The 23,683-nt window shown below is 37.1% G+C and overlaps 1 protein-coding gene across 3 annotated transcripts in view; it reads left to right on the top strand.

The window, feature by feature from the left end:
* Positions 1-23,683, top strand: part of CEP192 (centrosomal protein 192) — a 135,146-nt gene that overhangs the window by 55,258 nt on the left and 56,205 nt on the right. For all 3 annotated transcript variants that reach the window (XM_086682400.1, XM_086682398.1, XM_086682399.1), the window contains exons 13-19: positions 2,439-2,503; positions 3,156-3,365; positions 5,605-5,731; positions 7,107-7,225; positions 13,141-13,963; positions 14,058-14,184; positions 22,713-22,881. In XM_086682400.1, coding sequence (XP_086538526.1) covers positions 2,439-2,503; positions 3,156-3,365; positions 5,605-5,731; positions 7,107-7,225; positions 13,141-13,963; positions 14,058-14,184; positions 22,713-22,881 — 1,640 coding nt within the window. The remainder of the gene's footprint in view (positions 1-2,438; positions 2,504-3,155; positions 3,366-5,604; positions 5,732-7,106; positions 7,226-13,140; positions 13,964-14,057; positions 14,185-22,712; positions 22,882-23,683) is intronic.

Raw genomic sequence — 23,683 nt, 5'->3', positions numbered from 1 at the left:
AAATTTGTGTAAAAAGGTGGAAGAAGGGAGGACACACATATTTGTAAATACATAAAATGGAAAGATTTTTTAAAAAGAAAGAAAGAAATGGATTGCAAGAATCCCTAGCTACTTGAACTCAAAAAGCAAATAGAGGGGTGTCTGGGTGGCTCAGTCGGTTAAGCGTCTGACTTCGGCTCAGGTCATGATCTCACAGTTCGTGAGTTCGAGCCCCGCGTCGGGCTCTGTGCTGACAGCTCAGAGCCTGGAGCCTGTTTTGGATTCTGTGTCTCCCTCTGTTTCTGCCCCTCCCCTGTTAATGCTCTGTCTCTCTCTGTCTCAAAAATAAATAAACGTTAAAAAAAAAAAAAGCAAGTAGATTCAAATCAGGATTTCAGGAGCATTTTATCTATTGATTGGTTCTGGAGGTGTGGGATGTGGGGTCAGGGATGAGGGGGAGACTTTTCAGTGTTGTATTCCCTTTTATGTCTTTGGTTAACTTCTGAAAACTCTTGTACATATGTGTACCTTTGCATTTTGAACTGTGTGGGTACGTTACTATTAAAGGAAAACTAAAATAAAAGAGATGTTTAACGAAGCCATCCTTGTGGTTCGGGAATAAACAATAATGAGCAGGTTGGAAAGGATGAGTAGCATGGATGGTAAAGAAATGGAGAAAATGATTATGGAAAACTATGGAAAAAAGTTTGATGGAAGGGAAGAAAGGATGAACTGGGTCAGGAAATCAGGGTCAGGGGAGCTGAATGCAGTGGAAGCATTTTTATAGGAAAGAGGAAGGGAATTTTGAAAATGTAAGAGGAGATATAATTCAGAAGAGGAAGGTGGGACCAAGGCGTAATTTCATAATGTCAGAATCATTTGAAACGAAAATTTATCTACTTAACAAACTTTATTCAGGAAGTTTATTTAAGAGATACGACTCCCTCTGCCCCATTTCTGTCTTACCCCTCTCTGACAGCTCCATGCATCTGAATCACTACATCACTTCAGCTTATGGCCTAGGATTTAAACATGGCCTGAGGCCTGTGGTATATGTGCTGCTTCAAATTTTAGCAACTAACGTATTCAGGAGATGTTTGAAAGGACTGTTTGAGATTTGGCAAAGAATCGGGCATAGAGTCTTATAAAAAATGAAGTTTTTTCATAATTGCTGACTGATTTGTGATGAGCATTCAAGGTAATGGTACTGTAGATTTTTCTTTAATTGAAGAATCTCTTAAAGTACAGGGAAAAAGTACTTAGGGATATGATAAACAGCTTTTGGAACTGTTTACTTAATGATTTAAAGAGCATTCAGTATTTACCTCATTGAAGTAAATTGTTTTTCTGGGTTATCTTCATTAGGCCTGATTTCCTACTTTCCCTTCTTTGGCTGTTACATTTGGTTGATTGATACTTTTATTTTTTAAGGCAATGGTTTTTAACTTACTTGGAGTCATGGGCCCTACAGAGAGTCTTCATAGAAAAATTTTTATGTGAAAGATTATATTTTTCATGTGATTTTGAGAATTGCATGGTTGTCTTCATACCCATTCATAGACTGCTAAGTTAAGGGTGTGTTTGTATAAGAAATGATGGGCTCACAAGGTAAAGGATGAACACTATCCTAACAAGTAAGGATCTGAGCTATCTCTCGTGTTCTGCTTTTCCTGATTGGAAATATTCTCCTGTTTCAATTTTCATTTGGTCTCTCAAGGTATTAATGTTGAACTGTCGGGTTTCCAAAAGGGCAGTTTGGATCTGATTAGCCCCTGATGGATAATGAGAGAGGGGGACATCTCCCTTGTTTGGGCCATGGTGGACACTTCTGGATTGCATGCACCCTTCCCATTTCAGCCATTCTCCTGAAGTACCAGGCAGAGGCCCAGCCTGGGCAGCAGGCAGGCAGAGAGCTTTGAGGGCAGATGTTGGGTGACCACTTGTTTCCATCTGTTCAGGCTGTGGGGTTTGCTGGGATGCGGAACTTTCCAGTCTAACACTGAGACAGTCCTGGGCAAACAGGTGGTTGGGCACCCCAGCCCACCTCTTCACAATAAATTTAGAGAGTGGCTTGACGTCGTGATGGTTCAGATAAAATTTCACAGGTATTCATGGGCAGGTACCTTAAATCAGGTGTGCCAAAATCTTCAAAGGCTAAAGTTAATGTGAATCTTCTACAAATAAAAAGCTTACATTGTAAAGCCCCTTTGTTTAATTAAGTTAGGGCAAGTTAGTAAGTGATAAAAACACTAACAGTAGAATGTTCATTACCAAAACTTTGAGAATCACAGACTTACATACTTAATACAGATGCATCAGTTGCATGATGAAAGCTTTCACATACTTTTTTCAAATTTATTTCTGTATTTCATCTTCCTAACTAGATAAGTTTTATTTATCTGTTGGTATTTAATTAGGCATTAGTATAATTTAATTATATAAACTGATTCTCTTTTAAGCTGAAGCATTGGATTTGATTGCACAAGATGAAGAGGAATTTAATAAAGAGCATCAATTTATGCAGGTTTGTATTTTATTGGCATTAACCAAAGTTTAAAATATACCTGTATTCTTTCTGGATAGGTACATAGTTTTATAGAATTATATCTTATTTGCTCATGTTTAGACAATTTCTGCTCTTTCCTTCATACCCTCAATTATTAATTGAAAAAGAACTGACATACTAAATGTTTAATTCGCTTAAAATCACCCTAATAGGCTTCAAAGATCTCTCTATAGTTTTTAACCATGTTTTTTTAAAAAAAATTTTTTTTTACATTTGTTTATTTTTGAGAGACAGAGAGAGACAGAACGCAAGTGGGGGAGGGGCAGAGATAGAAGGAGACACAGAATCCGAAGCAGGCTCCAGGCTCTGAGCTGTCAGCACAGAGCACGATGTGGGGCTCGAACTCATGAACCGTGAGATCACGACCTGAGCTGAAGCTGAATGCTCAACCAACTGAGCCACCCAGGCGCCCCTTAACCATGTTTCAAAATGAAGTAATGCTATGTAAAGAAATTAAGCTGCTTTATTTATTAGCTGCTTGAGCTTGAGGTTTGTCCAAATTTTTAAAAAATTAAAATGCTTACGTTTTCTTAAATTTTTTTATTTTTGCATGTTAGAAAAACAGAAGCCTTGCTGGGGAAATAAAATGAAACAATAACTTTCTCCCTAGGAAGAAAATATAGATGCCCAAAACACTTCAGCTGCACTAGGGGATACGTCTTGGGGAACTTCAATTAATTACAGTTTGTTGAGGAAATCACTTAGCACATCAGATTTGGACAAAGATGATGCCAGTTATTTACGCCTGTCTTTAGGAGAGTTCTTTGCTCAAAGATCTGAAGCTCTTGGTTGCCTTGGTGGTGGTTACAATGTGAAAAGAGTAAGTATGATACGTGCTACAAGTGGTTGAGTTCACCAGACCTTACATTTGGAATGGTATGATGGTATTAGCTACAGCATAGTATCTTTACAGCAGGGATAGAATAGGGACATGTTAGGACTGTGATAGGTTAGGTTTTATAGTCGGTCAGACCCTGACTCCGGTCCTAGTTCTACCTTTTAACTAATTCTGTGACATGGAACAATTTACTTAACTCCTCTATGTCTTAATTTTCTAGTTTTTAAAATCCAGCGCTATTTAATAGGGTTTCATAAGAATTAAGTGTGATGGGACACACAAAGCAGTTAGCACCAAGATTAACTTGGAGTAAGTGTTCAATACCTGGTAGTTGATGCTGCTATTGTTACATCATTAGTTGATGGGAAGAAATCGAGGATTGATTTTTTTCTTTAACCTCTTATCTGAAAACATGTTTTGAAATATAGGAATGTTTTTGTTTAATAAGTGGCAATACATGTAAAAATTTGAAAATGCAACAGTGGTAATTTCTTTTTTTTTTTTTTTTTAATTTTTTTTTCAACGTTTATTTATTTTTGGGACAGAGAGAGACAGAGCATGAACGGGGGAGGGGCAGAGAGAGAGGGAGACACAGAATCGGAAACAGGCTCCAGGCTCTGAGCCATCAGCCCAGAGCCTGACGCGGGGTTTGAACTCACGGACCGCGAGATCGTGACCTGGCTGAAGTCGGACGCTTAACCGACTGCGCCACCCAGGCGCCCCGCAACAGTGGTAATTTCTATGAAGCATGCTAAGGAGAAGGAGTTGCTATAGCTGTGGTGGTCAGGGGTGGCCCCTGAGGAGATGTTACTGAGCTGGGACCTAAATGATGGGAAGGAGGCAGCTGCCAAAAGATATGGAGGCAGAGTGTTCCAAGCAAGGGGAGACCCTCTATGTGAAGGCTTGGAAGTAGGAACTAGAAGTGGCCTGTGGAGGATCAGAAAGCAGAACAGCGGAGCTAATGTGAATGGGGGAGAGGGGTGGGGTGATTTAATGGTAGAAGATTGGGCCAGATCATGTGGGATCCTTGTAGGACTTGGGTGCATCTGAAATGAACTGGGAAGAAGTGCTTAGAAGCAGGGAGCAACTTTGTCATGGTGCCAGCCTCATGTCCATGTGTGAAATGATGCTATTATATATGGAGCCTGGGTGGAGAGGGTTAGTGAACCAAAAAGGAGGAATAGAAGCAGGCAGAGGCTTAGCACGTGGGAAGAAATACGGTGAAGGCCGGGGTCTAGAATGATAATAGGGACACAAAAAAATCAAGGATTCAAGATTTCTTTTGGAGGTAGAGTCAAAAGGCTTGATAAATTCCATATAGGGAGTTGGGTTATTGGAGGGAGTGGTTATTAAAACTGGATTTCACTAACAGTATAATTTGAAATAATAGCCATGGTATTAGAACTCAAAGTTGAATTACAGAACTTAAATTTGAAACTGAACTGTGTAGTGAATTAAAAAATGAAAATAAATGCTTTAGAGAGACAGGATTAACATCCTGCCTGGATCGATTTTTTACATTAGGGGAGAAGTTGAAGAGTTAATGAATTCCTTCTTACTAAATAAAGCACCAGGTCATGGAAAAATAGATCTATCATTTGGAGTTTCTGTTTTCGTTTTAGTTATGAAATGTTACTTGCATTCAGGTTGTTGGATCAAGGGAAGAAATTCCCAGGTAAAGATCAGTGGAAAATTGAGTGCATTTAATGAATTTACATTTCAGGTCTATCATGTGAAAGTTCTATAATAAAGACAAGTGGGAATTCCTGGCTCATTAACTGCTAAGAACATACCTAATCTTAACAAAGATTTTCAAGGACGTAGTGTGTAAAATAAATATCCTTATACTGTAAGTTCCAGGAAGGCAGGAAATTTTGTCTTTTTTTCTCATTGACATGTCACCCTATGATTAATAGTGCTTGACACAGTAGGTGCTCAATAATAATTACTGAAGGAACGAAATGTCATTTCTAGGTTGTTTGAAGTTGGATTTCTTAATAAGAGCGACTTATTTGACATATTAGTTTTGATGATTGAAGATGGCACTAAGGAAATAAAACTAGACTTTTAAATTTTATCTCTAGTAATTTAAGTTTAAATGAAAAGAACAGAATTATTTTGTTGAATTCATTTAGTTAAGTTACCCATAGTAAAATAAAATAGTCTAGAATTTCTCAAAGTAGTTGAAATTAAGGAAATAATTCACATGTTTATTTTGTAGCCATCATTTGGTTATTTTATTAGATCACCAGAGAAGAGAGAACCTGTTGCTCTCTTAAGAAAATCTGATGTATCAAGAAGTAATTTGGAAAAAGAAACGGCTCATGTTAACCATGATGTATTTTCAGGTAATGGATTAAATGAAGGAGTTTTTAGTAACCTTTTTTTTTTTAACCTATGAATTAGTGGTTGTGTAATCATATTCTTTATGAGTGAAAATGTATACATAACCTTGGATATTGTCACTATTAGTCACAGATTTTATCCTTCTATCACCCCACATTGCCTTTTTTATTTATTTTATTTATTTTGTTTAATGTGTGTTTATTTTTGAGAGACAGGCTGGAGAAGAGTAGAGTGAGGGAGACAGAGGATCTGAAGCAGGCTCTGCATTGACAGCAGAGAGCCTGATGCGGGACTCGAACCTACGAACTGCGAGATCATGACCTGAGCCGAAGTCAGACTCTCGATTGACTAAGCCACCCAGGTGCCCCCCCCCCACATTGCCTTTTTAATCAAAAGTGGAAACAAGTCAGCCAAAACCCACCTAAACCCTTTTGTAAAAAACCCAAAGTAAATAAAATATAATCTGTTCAAATGGGCTAGTTAAATTGGCCTATTAAACTACTGAGTTAAAAAAATGAACTACTTAGTTAATGAACTGTAGCTATTATATTCAGGTAGACTTTTGGTTAAAAAGCTGTTTGAGATTTGGGGGTGCTTGGATGGCTCCGTCAGTTAAGTGTCTGACTCCAGCTCAGGTCATGATCTCACGGTTCCTGGTTTCTGGCCACATGTCGGGCGGGCTCTGTGCCAACAGCTCAGAGCTTGGAGCCTACTTTGGATTCTGTGTCTTCCTCTCTGCCCCTACCCCACTCACACTCTGTCTCTATCTCCCTCTCTCTCTCTCTCTCAAAAATAAACATACATTAAAAAAATTTTTTTAAAAAAGCTATTTGAGATTTGGACTATGATATCCATGATATATATTTAAAATCAGACTTTCTTGCTTAACATACAATTATTGAACAGCTACTTTTTGCTAGTGTGGTGCCTGGTGCTAACATATCATATAAAATTGTACAAAATACGCTCCAGTCCTTAAAGAGCCTGTCTTCCAATAGAGGAGTTGGGATAAAGAGGCTGTATATATAATTAGTTGATTTTCTATTATTGTAAGGAATACTCATTTTTAAATTCAGCTTATTATATATTTGTGAAATGTTTAATTAATTGAAATATTAATTGAGTTTGTCAGTATTTGCAAAGGAGAGATTGAAATCCACAATCTTCAAAGTTTAAACTTGGCAGAAGCAAATTAACAATGCCCTGGTCCTTTGTCTTAGCGGCTATACATTTAAACAGTTTTTGTGAAGATGACTGATGTTGAGGTACAAAGACTTCTTCCTTGGCGATTAATCATGTTGAGTGGTCCTTATCCCACAGATTATTTTTGTGAGATAGTATATAGATGTAAGTTGAATTATTGTGTATTTTCTACAGGAGACCTAAAAGCACAGCTAAGTGAAGAATCAGTTACACTTCAGGCTGAAGAACTGGAGAGTATTTCACAAGTGGATGAAAGTAATGTGACATTAACGGCCAGTAACAGCAAAATAGAGGTATCTTAAGCCTTCCATGGAGGAAAACTAAAACCACATTGTCATAGTTCTTGTATAAGATCAACATAAGGTCACATGAGAAAAATACATGCAGTATAACATGTTTGGGGTTTTTTGGATTCAGTTTTATTATAAATGTCCTTTGATGTTTAATAGCATTTTAATCAGTGTATAATAAATATACATGCTACATACCTACATACCTACTAAACGTAATAAACATACATAAATTTGTTTATAAAGCAAACTGAGAGTCAATGAGTTATCACAATTTACACACTTTTGTACATTCCAGATCAAAAAAGAGAACATTGCTAGTAGCCCAGAAACCATTTTTATGCCCCTTCTGAATGCTACTCCTCTTATCTTGACTCTAACACTGTATTAATTTTGCCTGTTTTTGAACTTTATGTACAAGAAATCATATAGCACGTATTCTTTTTCTTTGATTTTTTTTTCACTTGTGTTTGCTAGATGCAACTATGTTGTTAAGTATTAATAGAAGCTTATTTTCATTACTATATAGTATTCAGTTGCTATGTTCATTAGATATGTCAGACATTTGGGGTCTATCTTATGTCAATATGATACTGTTAAAATACTGTGGCTTTATAAGTTTTGGATAAGTCCTCTTCTCTTACTTTTCTTTTAAAAGTATTTTGGCTGTTGGCCCTTTGCATTTCCATATATATTTTAAAATCAGATTGTCACCTTCAGTAGGCCAACCAACCAGCAACACTATTGGACTTTTAATTATGGTTGTGTTTTATCTTAGAACAGTCCAATTTACATCTTTATAATACTAAATCTTCTAATTCATGAAAATATATATATTGTTCCACTTAGGTTTTAATTTTTCTCTGTATTTTATGATTTGTATGTGTGTGTGCGCAGAGATTTTTGCACATCTTTTGTTAAATTTCTTGCTAACTTATTGAAATAATATTTTTTTTGAAACAAACAATATTTTAATATTATCTTTCTTAACTCCATTCTTCCTTTTTGTAGCTAAACAAATACATGTTATGTATATATATAATTTTTTTTCTATGTATGCAGTTTTATCATCTAAGAATAACAACAGTTTTGTTCCTTTCTGGTTTTGATACCTTCATTTCTTTGACTAGCTAACCTGACTACACCTCAAAATTGTGTTGAAGAGAAGTGCTGATCTTGGGGTTTCCTGACAGGGTGGGAAAGCTCTTCAGTATTTTATTTGTAAATTGGAAATGTGCTGTAGGGTCTTTTTTTTTTTTATCATTGATTTTTAAAATTCCCTTCTAATATTTGTCTCCTAGTTTGTTTTTAACTTGTAAAGACGTTGACTCTTGTCAAATGCTTTTTTGTATCTATCAAGGTAAACATAAGCTTTTTTTTTTTTTCTGGTAATGTGGTGAATTACATTAAATAGTTTTTTAATATTATACCGTTCTTCTACACTTGGAATAAACTTTACTTGGGTTATGATCCACTGTCTTTTTTATAGATCACTTGGATTTGGTTGCCTAATGGTTTATTTAGAATTTTGCATCTGTGAGAGAATGCCTTTTTGGTTTTGGTATCAAGGTTTTGATGGTCTCATTTTTTCTCTTTTTCCAGAAGAGTGTAAGATTGATGCTATTAGATTTTGGTAGAATACATTGGTGAGATCCTCTGAGTCTGGAGTTTTCTTTAATACTTTTTAATTGCTGATTCAATTTCTTTAATAGTTACAAGACTATTCTGATGTTTAAAACTTGTGTCCGTTTCTGGGTGCATGGGTGGCTCGAGTTGGTTAAACGTCCTATTCTTTGTTTCAGCTCAGGTCATGATCTCACAGTTTGTGGGGGAGCCCTGCTTCGGGCTCCACCTATGACAGCTGCTTGGGATTTTTCTCTCCCTCTCTCTGCTCCTCCCTGTTCTCATTCTTTCTCTCTCTCAAAATAAATAAACCTAAGAAAATTGTGTCCATTTTAATAAAGTGTAGTTTCCTAGGAATTTTAATCTTTCATCTAAACTTGAGAGGCACCTGGGTGGCTCAGTCAGTTAAGCATCCGACTATTGGTTTCAGCTCAGGTCACGATCTTTCATTTCCTGAGTTCGAGCCCCACTTTGGGCTCCATGCTGATAATGCCAAATCTGCTTGGGATTCTCTCTCTGTCTCTCTCTCTGCCCCTCCCCTGCTGTCTCTCTCTGTGTCTCTCTCAAAATGAATAAATTAAAAAATTTTTTTAAAATTAATAAACTTGAAAATATATCACTCCATAATATCCTCTTGTGATTATTTAATACGTTAGGTTCTTAAGCGATGTCTTCTTTGTTTTATATTGGTTCTTTTGCCTCTCTCTTTTTTCCCTTAGTAATTCTTACCAGATATTTCTTGATTTTATTAATTCATTTATTTTATTCTCTTTCTGTTCATAGTTTTTGGTCTTTGTTTCCTTCCTCATATTCTCTGTGGATTTAATTTGTTGTTTTTTTTAACTTCTGGAAATGAATACTTAGCCTAATTTTTCTGCTTTTCCTACGTAAACATCTGATGATCTAAATTTCCCTGAAAGCTGGGATTTTGTTGCATCCCATTCTATTTTTTTTTATCACGTTTTGATATGTCATACTGTCTTTATTAGTCCGTTTAATGTATTTTCTAATTTCTCTGGTCCATTGGTTTTTTTCAAGTGTATTGCTTAGTTTCCAAACATTTGAGGATTTTCCTAATTTTAAAATATTGATTATAGGCCTGGTTGTACAGTAGTCAGAGAAACTTGGGTTTTCGTCCTTTGAAATTTATTGAGACATGTTCAATGTTTGAAAATACTTTCTATGCACATGACAGGAATGCCTGTGGTGTGATCTTTGGTTGCTCTCTTCTGTATATTTTATTTAGGTGAAATTTACAAAATCATGGTGATCAAATGTATCCTTAAAAGTATTGTGCTTGTTCTTTCAGTTACTTAGATATTATAAAATCTCACCCTATTATTATGGATTTGTCTGTTATTCATTATGAATCTGGCAGTATTTGCTTGAAAAATTTCGAGGCTATGTTTTTAGGTACGTACAAATTAGAATTGTTTCTGGTGAATCGAACCTTCTGTCATTGTGCATGACTGCCTTTGTCTGTAGTTATGCATTATGCTTTAAGCCTAATCTGATATTAATATAGGTAATACCAGCTTTCTTTCTTCAGTGTTTAATTATTTAGTGTTTGCATGTTATATCTTTTTTATTTTGCTTTTTAACCTTCTATATCTTCATATTTTAGATGTGTCTCTTAAAAGTACATAGAATTGGATTTTATTTTTCAACCAGTTTCACAGTCATTCTTTCTTTGTTACATTTAATGGAATTACCAATATATAGGCATTTAATTCTGGTCTTTTTATTCACTCTCATTCTTTTTTTTGGTATATTCTTGTGGACTTTTTAGAAGTATTTTTTTATATTACTCCAGTTTCCTCCCTTTGTTAATTTGGTGATTGTATATTCTTTTCCGGTTATTTTAGTAATTACCTGAGAAATTATAACCTGTTTTCTTTGATTACTAATGTTTAATAAAAATTGAAATTTGTTCTTTTTCTTACCTCTTAGCTAACAGGACCAAAAAACACTGTTTATTCCACTCAGTCTTACAAGTTACTATTGTTTTATATTTTAATTCTCTATTTAAACCCTATAAGCCATTTGATGAAGGTTGTGGTGACTGCTATTATATACAAAACCAATATGCATCTCTGACTTTCCATCTGAGATTTTATTTTGCTTGAAGAATATCCTTATAATTTCTTTTAATAAGGGTCTACTGGTAATGGATTCTGTTTTTATCTCTAAAAAATATCTTCATTTCACCTTTATTCTTAAAGCATATTTTTGTTTAGTATAGACTTCTATGTTAAAAGCAACTTTTAGCAATTTGAATATATTATTTCACATTTCATTTAAAAAGTTTTCTATCAATCTTATTGCTAACTTTATTAAAGATAATATATCTTACCTCTGCCTTCTTTAAACATTTTTATCTTTGGTTTTTAATCTGTTTTGCTGGGATGTGCTTAGATACCTTTTGTTTTATCCTGTTTGGGGTTTGTAGGCCTTCTTGAATCTTGGGTTGTTGACTTTCATAAGTTTTAGAAACTTTGCAGCCAGTTTATCTTCAAATAAACTTTTTGTTCTATTTCTCTCCTTTTTCTTCTGAGAGTTCAGGTACAGGTATGTTAGACTTTCTCAGAGTATCCCTTTTTCCTGTTCTCTCTGTTCTATTGTGTATTTTCTGTTACTTTCTCTTTTATGGTTCATTCTGAATATTTTTTCAGACTTCTAAGTCTCATTCTTTTTTCACTTGAGTCCAAGTTGTTGTTAAATCTATCCACTGGGTTCTTAATTTGTTATTGTATTTTTCAACTATATAATCTAATGTATATTTAGTTCTTTATAATTTCTAGTCCTCTGTGTTCTCAATATTGTCTTTTATTTCCTTAAGTATAATTTTAGATCTTATGTTTTAGATTTAGATGTGTTTTAGATTCTGATAACTCCATTGTCTGTATATCCTCCATGGGTCTGTGTCTCTGGGATTTGGGTCACTTTATCTTGGAACATCATGTGTCATTCATTGATGGAGGGGTGTATTTTTACAGGAAAAGTTATTGAAATGATTTGAGGCCATGGGAGTTATAATCTTCTAGACAGGGTTTATGTTTGCTTCTGACATGAATGAGGAATGCTAGCAATCTCAGACCATTTTAGTCTAGTTGAGATTGAACTGATTGGAGCCTGGCCCTCAGTCCTTATGAGAACCAGTCTAATTTTGGTTTCCCTTTTCTCTAGGGTGTAGTCATTTGTGGTCTCATACTAAAGCATGGATGTTTTGCAGGGCTACACCCTCCCCCTCGTTATTGGTCGACAGTGAACTCTTTTTATACCCTCACCACCATAAGAACAGCTTTGCTGAGCTGCTTCTTTTTTTTTTTTTTCTCCAACGTTTATTTATTTTTGGGACAGAGAGAGACAGAGCATGAACGGGGGAGGGGCAGAGAGAGAGGGAGACACAGAATCGAGAGAGGGAGACACAGAATCGGAAACAGGCTCCAGGCTCTGAGCCATCAGCCCAGAGCCTGACGCGGGGCTCGAACTCCCTGACGCGGGGCTCGAACTCCCGGATCGTGACCTGGCTGAAGTCGGACGCTTAACCGACTGCGCCACCCAGGCGCCCCTGAGCTGCTTCTTAAAGTCGTGTCCCCAGCCTTTTCTTGAAACAGTAGATCCCCATAGGGAAGAGCGTCCTCATTACTGGCTTCACCTCTCTGGGATTGTTGCTTCTTTTGGATTCTGACCCCATCGTTTTTGTTTCTTTTTTAGCTCTCCAGTGCCTTCTAAGAGAAGCTTCTGGATATGCTCTCCAGTTCTAATTGTTCTTAGCCAGAGTTGGTTTCCATCATTTAGTCTGCTATTACTGGAGATAGAAGTCTTAACTTGCATTTTTGTATTAAATACATCTGTGTTTTTTGCTGTTAGTTCCATTTCCATTGTTTGCCCATGGTTCCTATTTGTGTCTTCTTAATAAGTAATTCCAACGGTTGAATGAAATTGCTAAGAATTATGCTTGGAATCACAATGGCTCAGTGATTTCTCAATCTCAGTATCTTAATTTTTTGTTTTAAATTACTGTCTGGTTCAGTTTTAACATCTTTTTAGCATCTCTTTAACTCCTAAAGATTTTTTTTTTTTTGGACAATTGATAATCTAATTTTGTGGGTAAACCAGGACTCTGTAAGTAAAGTTGATAGTAGCTGTCTTTCTAAGTTACAGTATTAATTGGTATTACCATTAATTTCTTGTTGCTATTAAATCTTATGTAATGTCTAAAGATTAAATTAATATGTACATGCTCATGGAAAGGAGGTAAATTTATCTGATGTGAATTTTCTCATTTCTAGGACACTTCCTTCATGAGTAGCAAACCCCAAAGATACAAAAGCAAGCCACCTACTGGTGGTGATTCTGTACTTAGGATAAGCACCATTGCTTCAGCCATTGCAGATGCATCAGTGAGTACTGATCCTTCCCAACTTGCTGCCATGATCAAGGCACTTTCAAATAAAACCAGAGAGAAGACTTTACAGGAAGACGATAAACAAAAGGACTATTCCATTGTGTCTCAGTTTGTGCCTAATGATACAGAAAAAAGTAATGGATCCAGCATGTTTGATATGGAGAAATACCTTAAAAAAACAGAAGTTAGTAGGTGTGAAGGTGGGCTGGAAAACTTTTCAAGAGCTGGTGTGTCTGATATTTGGGATTTATCTTTACCAAAAGAACAGACTACACAAGATATCCATACAGTGGACTTAGATGCTGCTAATATAAGGGAACCAGAAAAAAATACAGCATGTACTTTTTATGGTGAAAATGGAGAGCACAAGAATCAAGAATCATTTAGAGCAAGCTCTCCAAATTCAATTCTTACAAATAGAAAAGAGAGTGAAAGTGCAATAGTTGATGTGAAGACATACCCTATTGATAACAAATTACCAGATATTGGCAATCACAAAACAGCCACCTCAGTATGCACTCCAATACCTAATAATTATTCATTAGTAAAGAACCCCAGAGTAGCATCCGTTTGGATGTCAGAAGAGTGTGAAGAAATACAAAATAATAGAGAAAATCAGAGCCAAAATGAGTATCTTAGTGAAGGAAGCAACAGTGAAAAACATGTGACTTTTGGAAAACATTCCATAATTGCGCCTAAAAATGTTGGTAAGTGTCGAAGTAATTGGTCACATTTGCAAAATTGCACACAAGTGGTGTATTTTGTTGTTGTTCTCATTGGAAAATAACACCTATCTGGTAGATTTGAAAAATCACTCTCCTGAGCATGGTGAACACAGCTCAGAGGACGACCAGGAAAGCTTCAGACCTTCCTCCTCTCCACTGAGTCATTCTTCTCCTAGTGAAATATCTGGAACAAGTTTATCAGGGTAGGTGCTTACCTTTTGTTTTCCTTTTTCTTTAATAAAAATATATGTTCAGTATAAGAAAATTAGAAAAAGTGTGAAGAAGAAAAATAATCATTTATAGGTTCATTTCTCAGAGGTAAGTATTGTAAATACTTTGTGAATTTGTTTCAAGCCATTTTTCTGTGTAAATTCTTATTCACTTATTATGATGATTCTTTGTATATTTAAGAGGAAATTAGTAATGTTACAGTCTGCACAATGAATCAGGAATGGATTATTTGATGGCTCTGGTGGATAGTGGTAGATACTATAACATTTTACTGTGTTTTGCCAGTTAATTGTATTGTTTGTTTGCCATTTTAATGATACAGAGATGAACAACTTTGCCCTTAATTTTTTTTTTCTGTGTTTTGACTGATTTCTTAAGGATAGATCTCTAGAAGAGAAATTACCAGGTCAGGAAATTATTAGTGAATTATTTTCTGAGTAGGTCTTAAAGACTTGCATTCTCACCATCAGTCATGGTAAGAGTATCCATTTCACTGTTTTCTTATCAGCATTAAAAAAAATTTTTTTTAGTGTTTATTCATTTTTTGATAGACAGAGCGTGAGTGGGGGAGGGGCAGAGAGAGAGGGAGACACAGAATCCAAAGCAAGCTCCAGGCTCTGAACTGTCAACACAGAACCTGAGTGGGGCTCGAACTCACAGACTGTGAGATCATGACCTCAGCTGAAGTCGGACGTGCAACCAACTGAGCCACCCAGGTGCCCCTTCTTATCAGCATTTTAAATAGCTTAAAGTTTTGATTATTTTTTTTTTTATCTTGTAGTGTTAATTTGATTTTTTTAATACTAATGAGATTGGCAAATAATTTTTCAAGGGTTAGAAGAAGAATCATAGTATTTCATAGGTTTTAACTCAAGCCAATTTAACCATGTTCTTAAAAACCAAATTTTAAGAACATTTTAAAATGTAATTTTTTTAGGGGTGCCTGGGTGGCTCAGTTGGGTAAGCATCCAACTTTGGCTCAGGTCACGATCTCACAATTCATGGGTTCAAGCCCTGCATCTTGGCTCTGTACTGACAGGTCAGAGCCTGGAACCTGCTTTGGATTTTGTGTCTCCCTCTCTCTTTGCCCTCTCCCCTCCCACCTCCACTTGTGCTCTCTCTCTCTCTCTCTCTCTCTCTCTCAAAACAAATAAACATTAAAAAAAATTTTTTTTAATAAATAAAATGCAATTTTTTTAAAGTGCCATAATTTGCCTTATATACATATATATGTGTATGTATAATTTTTGAAGAATGTAAATTTACTGCTTTGTGAAATGTATGTGTATGTAGTTATGTGTAGATGCACTCGTGTGCCTCTGTATATTTCCCTTCATTACTGTGTTCCTTGTCTGCCTAGTTCCCCAAAGCCTTCACCAGGGAGCTGCTGTTATTAGTTTCTTAGGTATCTAGAGTTTCTTTATGCATTCATAACCAAATACGAGTATATATTCTTGTTGGCATCACTTTTTATACTCAATATAGGGTCCTTTACACACTCCTCAATGTTTTGCTATACAAGGTTACTTTTGTTATACAAGCCTCGTCTGCATTATAGTCATTTTGTTCATGTGAAATAGATACATGTGAAATAGATATATGTAGGATACATGCCCATAAATGAGATTATTGAATCAAAGAGTATTTGCATTCGTGTTCATATTTAAATTAGTACAACCACTCCATAGAGATTGTATTGATATAATTTTCCCAACAACAGTTTGAGAGCCTTTTTTCCCACAGCCTCATCAACAGAATGTTTATAAAACTTTTTGATGGTTGATATTTTGATAGGTGAAAAAAACAGTGTTTCAACATGACTTTAATTCATGTTTTAGGAGTGATGGTGAGCAACTCTTGGTTTCGGTTCAGGTCATGATCTCACAGTTCATGGGTTCGAGCCCCACATCAGGCTCTGTGCTGACAGCAAGGGAAAAACTTGCCTAAACAGTAAGATTATAAAAATTTTCAATATTAAAAAAAATTTTTTTTGAGTGTTTATTTACTTTGAGAGAGAGAGAGAGAGCAAGTAGGGCAGGAACAGAGAGAGGGAGACACAGAATCCGAAGCAGGGTCTGAGCTGTCAGCACAGAGACTGACATGGAGCTCGAACTCACGAGCCCTGAGATCATGACCTGAACCAAAGTTGGACACTCAGCTGACTGAGCCTCAGGCACCCCAAAAATTTTCAATATTTTGGAACAGGTTGAAATTGTATCTAATTTCAAAGTTAACTATTAAGTGTTTCTCTAACTGCCATTGAAGTTTTGCATACTCATCTGTAACGGTATGGGTAAGCTAGAGCTTAATATCAGTGGAGGGCTTAATAATTTCCAGTTTCAGTTATTCATACATAAGTTCATCTTGCAATACTTTTTCATATACGCAGCCACCTCTTATTTAATGGTTCATGTTTACAAAACATTAGAAGTCTCCAGCCCAACCACATTTGAAGGTCATCTGACCCTGACTTGTCATGATTGATGTCATCCACTGATTTTTCTCCTACATCTCCTCCCTGATATTTGTAAAGTTATCGAGTATTTATCTTTGTATCATTAAATACACTTCTGCTTCTGACACTTGTTTTAAAGGCTTTTAAATGATGTTCTTTGAGTTTCAGCTGTGTTAGTTTCCCATAGCTGCCATAACAGTGTCACCAACTGGGTGGTTTAACACAACAGAAAGGTATTGTCTCATACTCTGTAGGTGGGAAGTTCAGGGCCATGTTGTCTCTGAAGCTTTTGGGGGAGGAGGGTGCTTGGCTGGCTCAGCTGGTATAGCGTACAACTCTTCTTATTTTTAGTTTTATTTAAAAAAAATTTTTTTTAATGTTTATTTATTGTTGACACAATGTGAGAGACGGGGAGGGGGGTGCTTGGCTGGCTCAGCTGGTGTAGTGTGCAACTCTTTATTTTGTTTTATTAAAAAAAATTTTTTTTTAATGTTTATTTTTGAGACCATGTGAGAGAGTGCAAGCAGCAGAGGGGCAGACAGAGGGAGAAACAGAATCTGAAGTGGGTTCCAGGCTCTGAGCTGTCAGCCCAGAGCCTGACGTGGGGCTTGAACTCACAAACCGTGAGATCATGACCTGAGCCGAAGTCGGACGCTTAACCAGCTGAGCCACTCAGGCGTTCCATACAGTGTGCAACTCTTGATCTCGGGCTTGTGAATTCCAGCCCCACATTGGGTGTAGAGATTACTTAAAAATAAAAAAGTCCTTAAACTGAGGCTTTTAGGGGAGGATCCTTCCTTACCTCTTCCAGCTTAGGGTAGTCCTGGGTGTCCACTGGCTTGTAGATGAATTACTCTAATCTCTGCCTCTGTATTCACATGGCTGTCTTGTGTCTTTTTGTCCAGAGTTCTCTCTTACAAGGACACCATTCACATTGGATTGAGGGCCCAGCCTACTCCACTATAACCTTATTTTATTTAAAAAAAAATTTTTTTTTTCAACGTTTATTTATTTTTGGGACAGAGAGAGACAGAGCATGAATGGGGGAGGGGCAGAGAGAGGGAGACACAGAATCGGAAGCAGGCTCCAGGCTCTGAGCCATCAGCCCAGAGCCTGACGCGGGGCTCGAACTCCCGGACCGCGAGATCGTGACCTGGCTGAGGTCGGACGCTTAACCGACTGCGCCACCCAGGCGCCCCATATAACCTTATTTTAATTAATTATATCTGTAGTGCCCCCATTTCCAACCAAGGTCACATTCTGAAGTACTGGGTGTTAAGACTTTAACATACATTTTTTGGGGAAACACCTCAACCCATAATAGTGTTTGTGACCAATGAGACAATTAGAGAATTTATTCTCATGTTCTTTCCCTTTCCACTTTTTTCTTTTTAGGTACGTAGTTTCTCTGTTGGCATTTCATTTACATTTTGATTCATCACTGTATCCTACACTTGTTTAGTTTTTTTAAAAAAAAATTTTTTTTTTTAACATTTATTTATTTTTGAGACAGAGAGAGACAGAACATGAACAGGGGAGGGGCAGAGAGAGAGGGAGACACAGAATCGGAAGCAGGCTCCAGGCTCTGAGCCATCAGCCCAGAGCCTGACGCGGGGCTCGAACTCACGGACCGCGAGATCGTGACCTGAGCCGAAGTCGGACGCTCAACCGACTGAGCCACCCAGGCGCCCCAACACTTGTTTAGTTTTTATTCTGTATTTAAATATATTCATTTTTAGCCATTAGGTGTTTCCTCTCTTGACTGAAGTATGTTCTGTGGTAATTTGCTCAGAGGACGGAGGGAACGATACTCCCTAGGCTCTTTTATGTTCCATAGTTAAACCTGTGTCTTTTGTAATGGAAGTATGGTGTGGCTCTGTTTAAAATCTTTGGCTTATGCTTTCCTCCCTTAAGATTTTTGTAGGGATTGCTTTACTGTCGCTGTAGAATGTAGGAGGGAAATCTGAGTCATCCCAATTCTTTCTGTCTCAGAATTGATCTTTTTGTAAGCTTATGCCAAAGATGCCTTATCTTTCAAGTCTAGTTTAATTTTAGTAGGCTCTATCTCTGTGTTGACTCTTCGTGGTTACTTTGTCCCATCACACAGTATACCATTCAGTATGTGGATTCAAGCATTTAAGGAAGGGAAAATTTTTTTGAATTACTTGTTAAAGTACGATCCTGCTCCATCACCTTACTGCCCCCAGGGCTCTAGAGATTCCTGTGTGGGATCTATTTTGCTTGACATCTGCATTTATTTTCTCTTTAATCGTTTGTTTAAGAACTTACTATTTTGGAAAAATTATAGATCCACAGGAGGTTACAAAGATACTGTAGAAGGATTCCCATGTCCCCTTCACCAAGTTTCCCCTAGTGGTTACATTTCTTATAATTATAGCATGGTGTCACCACCAGTGAAGGTATGGGTAGAATTCACTGTCATTTTATCACAGGTATGAATTCATGTAACAACCACCACCACCACAATGAAAGATACAGAACTTCACCACCACCACTATGATCTGACTGTTTCTTAATTTCTGTTTCATCTTGTTTGCATTTCACATGTTTGATCTCTACATTCCTTACAATGTTTTCTGCAATGTCTCTTCCCTCTGTGTACTTTTCCAATTTCATCTTGTTTTCTGTGGTTTTGATATTTTTAAATTGTATGTGAAGGCATTTAATGAAAGCTATCAGTATAAAGACTTACATTTTTGGGGCGCCTGGGTGGCGCAGTCGGTTAAGCGTCCGACTTCAGCCAGGTCACGATCTCGCGGTCTGTGAGTTCGAGCCCCGCGTCAGGCTCTGGGCTGATGGCTCGGAGCCTGGAGCCTGTTTCCGATTCTGTGTCTCCCTCTCTCTCTGCCCCTCCCCCATTCATGCTCTGTCTCTCTCTGTCCCAAAAATAAATAAAAAACGTTGAAAAACAAAATTAAAAAAAAAAAATAAAGACTTACATTTTTTCCTTCATAGTACCCTTGGTCAGACACAAAATGCTGGCTGGACCCACCCAGTTTTTCTTGTGCTCCTAAAAAAATATACTTCTCTATTATGTGTAGGAAATATACTTAGGGAGATACTAAAGTTTTTCATGAAGTTGGTATATGTTCAGATATTTTGAATGAGGGTATCATGTTTACCTTTCTAAAGTGATCATGGAATTGGTAAGCTTACGCCACATGGGTAAGCTAGCCAGTTACCTGCACCCTCACCTGTTAGCCTGGGACAAAACAACAGGCCTTAATGAGAAAAGGCCAATTTAGAAGTGGGTGAATGTGCTCTGAATTAACATTGCTGGGGGAAATGCAAGGAGAGTGATGGTGTGTTGCCGAGTTGCTCAGCATACGTATTTTGCTGCCGTTGCCACCAAAGTAAATACTGGTTGAGATCTCTCGATCAGTCTGTGACATGAAATTAATCCATGAATCATTTTGGGTGCGGTTTAGCCTACTAGCAAGCTTATTGTCCAAGTTTTGGCCCACTCCTAACCCAATTTTAGGATTTAACAGTATGTGTTGTTGTATTATATTTTTACTGATGTATAATTAACATGTAGTAAAATACACAGATCATAAAGATTTCGGTCAGTGGATTTCTGACACTTACGTACATTTACTTAAATACCCCCTGCCCGCCAGGGTGCCTGAGTGGCTTAGTCGGTTGAGCGTCCAACTCTTGATTTCTGCTCTGGCCATGATCCCAGCGTTGTGGGATCAAGCCCGGTGTCAGATTCCACGCTGAACATGGTGCCTGCGTGGGATTCTCTCTCTCTCCCTCTGCCCCTCTCTCTTACTTGTGTGCTCGCTCTAATAAAAATTAAAAAAAAATAAATACCACCTTCTAAAAGATATAGCACATTTACATCCCCACCCCCCGCCCCCGCCCCATTAACAATCCTTTACCTTTTTCAAGTCAATTCTCCTCCTCCTTCCCTGGCCCCACCCTAGCATTCACTTTCTGTTCCATATCACCATAGTTTAGTTTTGTATGTTCTTGCATTTTATTTCAGTGGAATCATACATTTTTCTGTGTCTAGCTTCCTCCACTTAATGTTTTTGAGATTGATCCTGTGGTTGCCTGTACCAGTAGCTCCTTGTGCTCATGGCTGCATAGCACTCCATCACATTACTATGACCGTGCCGTGTATCTGTTCCCCTGTTGCACAACATGTGTTTTTGTTCCAGCCTTGTTTCTAGCTCTGTTTTAGGTTCCTACTACAGCCTTCTTCTCTCTTTTTTCCCTCCTCAACTTCAAATGCTTATATCAGTCTCAGTTGATTTTCCTGGGTTATGCTAACCTCTGCATACATAATTCTTTCTTTCTTCAAGTTTTATTTTCTGTTACCTTTGATTGTTGATTGTGTTCCATCTATTCCCCCTTCCTTTTGAGAACCCTGGTTTCCCATTAGTGGACACTGTCTTCTCTGGTCATCTATGACTGTTTTCTTTTTCCTAATTTTCATTTTTTTATACATTCACTCTGTATGATGGTGTAGCTGCTCAAGTGTTTACACTCTGCATCATTGATTTTCTCTAGTATCAATTATTGCTTTTTGTTCCTAAATAGACTAATTTTGTATACATTTACTTTTATTGAAGTCATCCTTTTTTATTATGATAAAATGAGTGTGATTTTTTTTTGAGTGGAATATTTTAATTCTTTTTCTCTAGTTTCTGCCATCTTGTATTCCTTTAAGTGGTTGTTTTTGTTTTTTTTTTTAACTCATGGTTTACTATTGGTCAAAATTTTCATCTGTCCAGTGGCAACATTTTTTTGGTGAGTGTACTTTTTCTGATAAGTTTTGCTGTTCATTAGCATTCCTGTTAGCTGATCTTCCACCTACTTTCCAGCAGGTTCATAGGACTGATTTAGACCTTCTAATTCCAGAGCCACCTTTGTGTCTCCATATGGCTAGCTCCTTCGCAGTTTTGGGATTCCTTTGAAGTTTGACATCTCAACTGAAATTTCTCTCTTTATTTCCGTGCATTCTTACAGTTCACTTGTCATTACTTGAAGTAATACACCCAAAGTATATTTGTTCCTTTCCTTTTTTTAATGAGTTTTTAAAAATTTATTTATTTTGAGAGAGAGCACACATGAACGAGTGCGCGAGCAGAGGAGAGACAGAGAGAGAGAGAGAGAGAGAGAGAGAGAGAGAGAGAATACAAGAAGGCTCCACACTGTCAGCACAGAGCCCCATGCAGGGCTCGAGCTCACAAACCATGATATCATGATGTGAGCTGAAATAAAGAGTTGGACACTTAACTGACTGAGCCACCCAAGCATCCCTCTAATCTTTTTTTTTTTTTTTTTAATGTAATGAACATCTTTCTGAGTCAAAGGGTAGTACTCAACAGCATGATTTAAAATGGATGCATAGTGTTTTATTGTGTGTGCCATAATTTCTATAGCCTAATTTCTCCTATATGATTAGGATTTCTTGCTTTATTAAAGGATGACATACCCTTTTGACAAAGTCTTTAAAATAGCATTGATTTTTTTCCTTAGGATTAATTCCTAGGTGTAGAATGTCTGAGTCAAAATGATATGCATTGCTTTTTTTTTGATATGCATTGCTTAATTGCTCAGCCAAAGGTTGTTTCACTTCATATTCCGCTCAGTGGTGTATGACTGATACCATTTCTTTGCACTTATATATGTGATTCTTTTTTTCATCTGTACTCTTTGAGGGCAGGAATTTTTGAACACTCTGCTCCTTGCTTTATATCAGGTATTCAATAAATGTTTATCAAATAAATGACTAGCATTGTTCTGTGACTGTATATGAAGTTTATTAATGAAAATGCCACAACCTTTTTCTTACAATAGTTTACCAAGTACTTTATTCAATAGGGATATGATTTATAATTTTAGATAATTAAGGTAAAAAAGAGAGAATCATGATTGAGTTATTATATATGGCAGCTAGAGCAGAGACTATAGATTAACAAACTTGTAGGCAAGCAGAAATGGCTTTTTGTCAGTCTAGATAATGTTAAATAAGGGAGTGGAAAACTAATCATGAGATATTCTCCCTTTTAGGTGTGCTTCAGAGTCTTCTGGTTCAGCAGCTCATCAGAAGCTTCCCTGTGAGAGTGAGTTGTCTCAGTTGGTGTGTCCACAAGCTAGTGTGAGTAGACTGACTTATGTGTCTGAACAAGAGAGCACCTGTCCCACTCTAGCCTCAGATCATTGCCTTGAGGACTGCAAGGTGGGCAGCGTTTCTGTTATTTCTTCATTAAGACTTATGCTTTAAAGTATTACTGATGTAGGAGTCAGACTGAAATTTAGGCCTATGTAATTTCTGTTGCTGTTTTACCTTTAGGGTGTGTGTGTATATATGTGTGTGTGTGTGTGTGTGTGTGTGTGTGTTTTGATCAAACAGCTACTCATGTCGAGTAGGCACTAGATGTACACAAGTATTTTAGTATCTGCCCTCTAAAAGCTTCTAGTCTGGTGGGGGACCAGGTATACTGTAATGAAGTACACTGTGATCCACCTAGGTATGCTGTGGGATTCAGAAGGAGGTAACTACAAATCTGACTGGACTTGGTGATGGTTCAACAAAGGTTTATGGGAGGGAAAAATAATGTATTGAAACCATATTTTTCAGAATTACTTGGCAGGGAGGAAGCAGACGAATGAGGGAAGATACGGAGTTGTACAATAGAAGGCTGCAGTGAGTCATACATGGGGATGGGGAGAGGCCAAACCATGAAGAGTCTTGGATGTAAAATTCGGGAGTTTGAAGGCTCTTAAGCAGGACACCGACATGACCTGTATTAATTTTTTAAAAGCTCATTAGAACCAGGAGGATTTGACACCAGACTGCTGTAGTCAGTCAGGCAAGAGACGCTGTGGGCTTGGATTAAGCTAGTGGCAGTGACGATAGGAGAGAAGCAGGTAGATCTGAGGGATTTATGTGGGAGAAACTAGATTTTATTATCTGTGTGTGTGTGTGTGTGTGTGTGTGTGTGTGTGTGTGTGTGTGTTTTGTGAATATGATAGTATTC

Source organism: Puma concolor, chromosome D3 (genome assembly GCF_028749965.1).
Source record: "Puma concolor isolate L17-30 chromosome D3, mPumCon1.1.hap2, whole genome shotgun sequence".
Taxonomy (NCBI): Eukaryota; Metazoa; Chordata; class Mammalia; order Carnivora; family Felidae; genus Puma; species Puma concolor.
Note: the sequence above shows the minus strand (reverse complement) of the source record. Positions and strands in the feature narration are given on the sequence as shown.